Source organism: Echinops telfairi, unplaced genomic scaffold, assembly GCF_000313985.2.
Source record: "Echinops telfairi isolate 266 unplaced genomic scaffold, ASM31398v2 ScPeMD7_3;HRSCAF=10, whole genome shotgun sequence".
Classification (NCBI taxonomy): domain Eukaryota; kingdom Metazoa; phylum Chordata; class Mammalia; order Afrosoricida; family Tenrecidae; genus Echinops; species Echinops telfairi.
Window position 1 is genome coordinate 15,310,956 of NW_022103899.1, and position 9,053 is coordinate 15,320,008.

At 41.6% G+C, this 9,053-nt stretch overlaps 1 protein-coding gene across 2 annotated transcripts in view; it reads left to right on the top strand.

Annotated features, from left to right (window-relative positions):
- The first annotated feature begins 2,562 nt into the window (after nt 1-2,562).
- ASNSD1 (asparagine synthetase domain containing 1) overlaps nt 2,563-9,053 on the top strand; it is a 10,670-nt gene continuing 4,179 nt past the window's right edge. Inside the window, exons 1-4 of one of the 2 annotated variants that reach the window (XM_045297095.1) lie at nt 2,563-2,618; nt 4,799-4,874; nt 5,798-7,350; nt 7,592-7,773. In XM_045297095.1, coding sequence (XP_045153030.1) covers nt 5,890-7,350; nt 7,592-7,773 — 1,643 coding nt within the window. In that variant the 5' untranslated portion in view covers nt 2,563-2,618; nt 4,799-4,874; nt 5,798-5,889. The remainder of the gene's footprint in view (nt 2,619-4,798; nt 4,875-5,797; nt 7,351-7,591; nt 7,774-9,053) is intronic. The other variant, XM_004701726.2, reaches the window with a different exon arrangement.

A 9,053-nucleotide genomic window follows, 5' to 3' on the forward strand; every position in this document is an offset into this window, starting at 1 on the left:
CTCTGCTGGGCACCTCCTGGTGGTGTGGAACTACAAGGTCAGCAACCCACGACACCACCAGGGCTCCTTTTGTGAACTTTATAGTTCTTACATCTGTGCTTCAGCTTCCTGTCACTACCTCAAAAAGACTCGCATTCCATATCATCAAGTCGATGGGGACGCATAGCGACCCTATGGGAGAGGGTAGAACTGCCCACGTGAGTGTCGGAGACCAGAACTCTTTAGGGGAGTCGAAAGCCCCAACTTTCTCTCAGGACTGGCTGGTGGTTTCAAACTGCAGACCTGGCAGTAAGCAGCCCAACGCGTAGCCACGCCGCCCCCCGGGATCGCTACCCTTACCCACATATAGCAATAAGCACACTTGTTCCGTGGGGCGGAGTCCTGGTGGCGCTCTTCCATAGGGTCCCTTTGAGTGGAAATCAACGCAAACCCAGTGGCGTGGGTTTGTAGTTAGTGGTGGGTCTACTATGTTGCTATTCTCCCCGTGACCACTGGGTGACGCTTATGTCTCGCAGTCGGCTGGGTCAGAGGCCATGAGGCCACCGCAGTCGTCTGGTCGCGTCCCAGGAACTTCTCGGGTTTCACGGACAGGCGCTGTTCACGTGCGCCCGAAGTGGTCCACCGCATGCGCAGAGCTGCTCCCAGGAGACCGGGAGGGACTGCGCAGGCGCAGGCGCCGTCGTGACGCTCCGCGGGAAGCGGAAGGGCAGGGGTGGAGCTACTGGAGGCGCTACGAGCGGGGCTGGCGGCTAGGGCAGCTCAGTCGCGTGGTAGGCGGTGCGCCGTGTCCATGCAACGTTCCATGGAGGCGCCCGGCTCTGGGCCGGTCCCTTCTGACGCCTGGACCCCGCAAAAAGAGGATCTTAGCAACAAGGCGAGTGTGGGACGCGGCGGGCAGGCGCACGGTCTCGGGATGGGGATGGGAATGGGGTGCCCTCAGCCTGGGAGATGGTCCTGGCAGCTGCTCGGCGCCCTTCGCTGTTGGCCTTCCTCGGTCCCTGGTCCTGGTCCACCGATGGCAGGGTTTGACTCCGCTTGACCTGCGCTTGGCCTCGTTGCCGTGGTCTGTTTCGTCATCGCGGTTTAAGGCCCCCTCTGCGGTAAGGGAGACCCTGCGGTCTCCAAGATTAGGCTCCGGTAGCCTCGAGGTGGAGGTGCCTATAACCTGGGAGCCACCCTTGACATCCACCAGGAAATTTTGTCTGTTTTGCCTCCAAAGCGCACTTCAAGCTTGTTACTTTTATTAACCTAGGCCAGTCACCACGATCTCTCCTTGGCACCCTCTCGGATCCTTGCCAGGGGGCTCTACCCGCTCACCGTTACCCCTTCCTGATCTTCCCCACCGAGCAGTCAGAGCAATGATCCCACACATCTACAGATTCTGGTTCTACGTCATTTCTGCCCCAAACGAACAGTGGCATCTTGGGCAAGTCTCTTCACTCTCTCCATCAGTTTCCTTGTGTAAACTGGAATGAATGGGAAAGTACCGTTCAGACAGCTGATAGTTACTGCTGCTTCCATCTCCTGGAGCCTATATGAGTTCAGCCTTGGCATTCACCTGAAGCCAGCTATTGGAAAGGTGACTATCAACTGAGGAGACGCCAAGATAGCTTCTTCTATTCACAGCACAGTAACCATGGGTTACTGCCATTCTCAGCCCCTCCTGTGTTTGAACACATTGTGTGGATGCGTCTGTTTGAAAACCTGTCCCACTGCCATCAAGTCTACCAACTGACAGGGGTCCACTTTAGTGTTTCCTAGACAAAATCTTTAGGGGAGCAGACAGCCTCATCTTTCTCCTTTGGAGCATCTGGTGGATTTGAACCTCCCAACTATGGTTACCAGGGTAATGGCTACCCCATAATGTCTTCCCCTTTTCACTGACCCTGACCAAGACTCTCACATAGAAAGTCCATTACATTCATGGATGGCATCCTCTTGTGTGGGAGGTAGGAAGAGCCATCACAACCCCTAGTTTTAGAGCCGCCAAGAGACTGGGTCAGGTGTTTGTTTTCATTTGGTTGAATGTTCCTGTAGTCATGAAAAGTTAGCCAGTTCCGTCATGGCAGAACCATGCTAGGCTCTGAAATTCAAAAGTGAATAAAGCTACAATGGGAAGTGATAGGTCCTGCGCCTCAAGTCAGGCGTTGTAGCACTATTCTCCGGTTTTAAATGCTAGCTGTGCCATTTAGTTCATCAGTCATAAAAATCACTAGGAAAAAGAGTAGTGCCCCAGCCCCTCTTCTATTCAGTATTTTAAAAATACAAAACAACACTTAAATACAACTTAAAAGAACCAAAAGACTGATAATACGTTTAGTGCATAGCCTGTTTTTAATAGAAGATGGAAACCTTTGGTGGGAACTCTGCCACTTGGTGTGCATTCTGACAACAAAACATTTGGTAAATCTAATCACAACTTTCACCTCCAGCTTTTCCCCACCTCTATCTTCACAGACTGCCTATTTTGAAAATCAGTGCATAATAATACCTTATTCATCCCACATTGAGCATATTCTGAGAACCTCTGATTTAAAGATTTTTTTCCCCCTTTATTGAAATAGATTAAAGAACAAAAAGTTGTTGTGGATGAACTTTCTAACCTGAAGAAAGACAGGGTGAGTTATTGGAGTATTTGTGAATACTCTGAATTTTATATATGTGGTTTATACATATGTAATATTAAGTACCTCAAAAATTCAACATTTTTAGTTATCACATCACAAAAGTGAAACTATTGTAATATTAATATAGTTCCCATTTTTCTTTATGTGTATATACAAGGGGCACCAACAAAACCTGGAATCGCACTGGGTAGATCATAGCTGTCATAGTACACCTTTTTTCTTCTAGGCAGCAACTCGCTTTAAGTTAGTGCCACCTGGGAAGGTCCTCTCTGGTCACAGTGAATATTTTCATAAAAGCAGTTTCACTCAAACCTCGTTTTTTGATGGTCAACTTAATAGAACAGCTTGTGGCTGTGAAATTTTGTTTCCTGATCAGGAAAAATGCTGCAGAAACTGTTGTGATGTTGCGCACAGCTTACAAGGACAGTGCTGTGGGAAAACTCAAGTGTCTGAGTGCTTTCTTCATTTCAAAAGAAGGTGAAATGTTGATTGATGACAAATTTTGTTCTGAATGTCCATCAACTTCCTGAAGGGACAAAAATGTCAATTCAGTACATTTGGAGTTTGTTTCACGAGGTCAGACTGTTGATCAAGCTTTCTGTTTAGAGGTTTTGTAACCATGTATGACAAAAAAGGCCTGTTTTGTGACAAGTAAGGGACTGCTTTTGTCACCACAACAGTGTACCTGCTTACACAGCCATCTCAGTGTGCCAGTTTTTGGCAAAAACAGCATGCCTCTCTTGGTCCGTGAGCCTTACTCATGACCGCGCTCTGGGCAACTTCTTTTTGTTTCTCGAATGCAGAGGGACATGAAAGGAAAGTGATTTAAAGAAATAGAAGAGGTGAAGAAATACAAAAGAGAGGTGTTGTCAGCCATCCAAACAATGAGTTTGAAAAATGTTTCCAAGAATGGAATTGCAGGTTTGACAAATGTATTAAGTGTAATGGAGAGTATTTTGAAGGTGATAAGATTGTTTTGTGGGGGGAGCGGGGAGGGAGGGGGAAAATGAGGACCTAATGTCGGGGGTTTAAATGGAGAGAAAATGTTTTGAGAAACGATGTACAAATGTGCTTTACACAATTGATGTGTGTATGGATTGGGATAACAGTTGTATGAGCCCCTAATAAAATGTTAAAAAAAAAAAAAAAAAAAGATTGTTTTGTAAAAAAGTTTTAAAACATAGCCTTGAAAAAAATTAACTCCAGTATTATTTGGGTACCCCCTCGAATGTGTAATGTTGAAGATGGGTTTCCCCCTGCCATATGGTATGCTAACAGTTGTAATCACTGTGTTTTTATACTTGAGTTTGTGATTTTCTTTTGTAATAAATGTATGAAAATGAGAGGAAATATCTCTGTAAATGAGTATAATTATTGAACAGAAAAAAATGATAAAACCTTCTCCCTGTAGACAACCCTGATAATAATAATCTCAATCTTTCAAATGCTTAACCTGATTAACATATTTATGGCCAAGCAAACTGTCAAAAATTATGTTTAAAATTTAGGAAAAATTATACTGAGCTCTTTAAAGCATTTAAAATATTATTTTACAACTGATTAGACATTTCTAATCATCTTTTTGTATAATCTTAGAAGTTGAGGCACAATTTTTTAAATTTCTTGGAAGTACATTCGGAGAATGTATCAAAGCCTTAAAAATATAACTGTTTGACAAAGTAGTACCATTTCTAGGAATTCATACTTAAAAGAGATTCTGGGTGTGTACAAAAATTTAACTACAAGCATAATTATCACAATTCTGATTTTATAATAGTGAAAAGTTGGTAACAAGAACTGAGCAAACAAAACTGTTGTATTTTATATCCACAAAGTAATGCTATAAGAGGACATGTGTTTTGTAAGAAAAGGTATTAACCATATATCACTCATTGATAAATGCAACTTATATAAATAGTATGAGCCTTTTCAGTTCAAAGAAAAATAATACTATTGTATGTGTACAGAAGAAAGAATTTCACCTCTGTTAAAGAAGCAGTTGTTTCTGGGTATTAGGTAGAAAATGACTTACTTTTTGTTTACATTTCCTAAAATGCTCCTTGTAACATATGTTACAAAATTTCAAGAATAATTGAATGATAATTAGTATTCAAAGTTTTGACAGCTACTTGGGACCAAATCTTGATAGTACCCTAAATTATGTTTTACAGAAAGTATATAAGCAGCAGAAAAACAGCAACATATTCTTTCTGGCAGACCGAACTGAAATGCTTTCTGAAAGCAAAAGTAAGTTTTCTCAGACTTAGTAGAAATCCACTGTCTTTCATAGACTTTGTGGAAAACCATGGTGGTGCCTAAGTCATACTATCTAGACCTGATTGTTTTCACATATTTATTTATCTTACGATTGGAAGGAAAAAGTCGTTAATTGACCTGTTCATAAAATGAATACAATGGTTTGGTTTTCTTCAAATTAATAAACCCACACCAAACTCACTGCTATCGAGTTGATGTTGACTGATAGTGACCCTATTAGACAGGGTAGAACTGCCCCTTTGTGTTTCCAAGGCAGTACTCTGAACATGAGTAGAAAGCCCTGTCTTTTTCCCTCAGAATTGATGTTGGTTTTGAACTACTGACCTTGTGGTTAGCAGCCCGATGCATAATCCAGCACACCACCAGCAGTCTATAGAGAAAGACCTGGCAATCTGTTTCTATAAATATTCCAGCATAGACCACCCCATGGTTAGTTCTATTCTGTCACATGGGATTACGCACTGCGAGTCAAAATCAGCTTGGTAGCCCACAACAAGAACAAGTATTTTAAAAAGTGTTAAAAACCAGTGGTTACTGTTGTAAGTTTTAGAGTTTCCAGCAACCTAGTTATGACTGTTTTTTAAAAGTGAATCTGAAAGGATTACTTTGAACTTCCAAATGCTTGAATTAAATAATTTCCTTTGGTAATTAAATAATATAGTTTATCTAAACTGGTTGGCCCCAGTGGCTGAACTAAAATAAGCACTCAGTAAATAGAAACTATTTTTCTAAAATACATTTTTTAGGACTAGCCTAATGTAAGTTATTATTGGTACTAGCAGCAGAGTATACATACTCAGATGATTGGATCTTGTTCATTGATCTCTGGTGCCCAATGACAGGGTAGAGTCAGTATTTACTTAATATCTCTTTCTTTTCTCCTCCCCTCACAGATACATTGGATGAACTGATAAAAGAATACCAAGAAATGGAAAACTCAGATAAGACTAAGATAAAAAAATAATCCACTTAATTTCCCATAAGAATGTGTGGCATTTGTTGCTCGGTCAGCTTTGCTGTTGAACATGCCAACAGAGATTTGAGAGCGGACTTACTGTACAATCTTAAACAGCGTGGACCCAGCAGCAGTAAACAGTTGTTAAAGTGTGATGCTAACTACCAGTGCTTGTTTTCTGGACACACCCTTCACTTGAGAGGCGCTGTAACTGCCCAGCCTTTGGAAGATGAAGGAGGCAATGTGTTCCTGTGGAATGGAGAAGTCTTTAATGGACTCAAAGTCGAAACTCAGGACAATGACACTCGAATTGTGTTTAACTGTCTTTCCTCTTGTACAAATGAATCCGACATTTTGTCACTCATCTCAAAAGTCCAGGGTCCTTGGTCTTTTATATATTATCAAGCATCTAGTCATTCTTTATGGTTTGGTAGGGACTTTTTTGGGCGCCGTAGCTTGCTTTGGCATTTTAATAACTTGAGTGAAAGTTTCTGCCTCTCTTCAGTTGGCACCCAGACATCTGGAGTGGTCACTCAGTGGCAGGAAGTTCCCGTATCTGGAATTTTCAGAATTGATCTCCACTCTACTGCCACTTCCAAGTGTGTGATTTTAAAATTATATCCTTGGAATTCTAATTCTGGGGAGAAGGTTATCCAAGAATGTGTTGGTAGCCTGACCCAAATTTCAGCAAATTTGCCTAAGTTTGTATCAGTGGAAGCAAGTGAAGCCAAACTATATCTTGAAAACCCTATTGTTCCTTTAAATATGATATTGCCACAAGGTCCCTTTGAGACTCATTGCACCGACATTTCCAGAGGCCCACCTACAAGAGAGACCCTTCAAGTCTGTCTCAACACGCACATGAGGGAAGTGGTTCAACAGTTCATTGATGTCCTGAGCATCTCAGTCAAGAGGCGGGTCTTATGTTTACCGAGGGATGAAAGCTTGACGCCAGATGAAGCTTTGGGAACTCGCGGTAGGAAAGCAAACATCGCAATTCTCTTTTCTGGGGGCATCGATTCCATGGTTATCGCAACCCTTGCTGACCGTCATATTCCTTTAGACGAACCAATTGATCTTCTTAATGTGGCTTTCATGACTACAGAAAAGGCCAGGCCAGCCCGTTTTAACCCAAAAAAGAGTAAGAAGAAAAATCATTGTGAATTCGCTTTTGAAGAATGCTCCCCAAATCCTGCTGCCATGGCTGATGATAACCCGGATACACGATTCAATGTGCCTGACCGGGTCACAGGGAGAGCTGGTCTGAAGGAACTACAAGCTATTAACCCTTCCCGAATTTGGAATTTTGTTGAAATCAATGTTTCTTTGGAAGAACTGCAAAAATTAAGAAGAGCCCGGATATGTCAATTAATTCAGCCCCTGGATACGGTTCTGGATGATAGCATTGGCTGCGCTGTCTGGTTTGCTTCTAGAGGAATTGGTTATGTAGCGGCAGCGGATAAAGTGAAGTCCTATCAGAGTGATGCAAAGGTAGGACACAATCGTTCTGCTCATAAGAATGTTTGAGACTTAGATTTGTCCTTAAAGCTGTTTGCATTTAGGTTGTAAGAACATATTCAGTTGCTCTGTGTGCGTATATCCTACGTTTTCACGAGATATGTTATTTGGGGGTCTGTAAACTTTTTTAACATTTTCTTTTATTCTACCTATTTTCTTAACTACACAGTAGATAGCGTTTTTAATGTGGATTTGTTTCCTTAAATATTTATAGGTCATTCTCACTGGAATTGGTGCAGATGAGCAACTTGCAGGTTATTCTCGCCATCGAGTCTGCTTTCAGAAACACGGGTTTGAAGGATTGAATAAGGAAATAGAAATGGAACTAGGTCGGATTTCTTCGAGGAATCTTGGTCGCGATGACAGAGTTATTGGTGATCATGGGAAAGAAGCCAGGTAATCCTGATCATTGGGGCTGGGCATTTTGTGGGAACAGTGGATGTGAAGAGAATTTTAGTTCCTTTTGCTCCAGAGACTGTTCAGATGAGTAACGACAACCAGTCTCACTGCCACCAAGTCGGTGCTGACTCTTAGCTCCCGGTGGACCAGGGTAGAACTACTCCTATGAGCTTCCAAGATAACTTAACAGGAGTAGAACCCGCCTGTCTTTCTCCCAAGGAGTGGCTGGTAGTTTCGAACTGCTGTAGCCCGAGTAACCACTATACCACCCGGGCAGTGTATCAATATTATCTTGATGTATAAATGGAAACAGAAACTAGCCAAGCAAAGGCCTGGGTAGCAGCTTTTTCTCAGAATTTATTTTCTAAGAAATACTTTTTCAGTAATTTTCAAAGGTGATACAATGACACGATTGTTTTTAAGACGATGATGAAAAAGTCTTAAGCAAATCAAATGGCAAGAGAAAGTGTTTAAAAGGTTTTTTTCCCCCATTGGTTGTTTTCCTTCCAATAAGGGTATAGACCTTTCTCCCAAGCTCTATCCTCTAATTTTAAAAATGTGACTTTGCCTCGATGGGGTTTCTGTACATACAGATCCATTCTGGTTTAAATGTGTTTCCAGTACTGGAATCCCCTTTATGTTTTTGGAACACAATTTAGTTATGCATTACAGATTACCTAAATCTTTCAAAGAAGTCAATGTACTTTAATAAGTATATTCTTTTTCATCTTGGGTTTATTTGTATAAATGTGTAGGGAAAATACAATAAAAATAAAAATACTTGGATCTTTTCCAAGTATGTGCAATATATTTTTATAATATGCACAATATATTTCTCATGGTAGTAAACAAGTTATTTGAATAAAATTTATTAAAGCTTTAAGGATAAAAGAAGATAAATCATTTGGTTATAAAGGGCAGAAATCCAAGTGGTTTAATGTATTAAGTGGTGAAATATTCCAAGCCTACTGGCATTGAGTGAGTTGTGTGACTCATAGCAACTCTATATAAGGCTTCCAAGACCATTAAGTCTTTAAGGGAGCAGGCAGACTCAATTTTCTCCCTTAAAGCATGTGGTGGGTTTGAATTGTCTGGTTTGTAGTTAGCAGTCCAATGTCCAATCCACAGGGCAAGGATTAGGATACAAGAAGGGTACCAGGTGGGGATTGAGCATGATAGCGGGACAGGAGGAGAATCAAGGGAAATAGAGGAAAGAGCTGGGAGGCAAAGGGCATTTATAGAGCTCTAGATAAAGACATGTACATATGCAAATATAT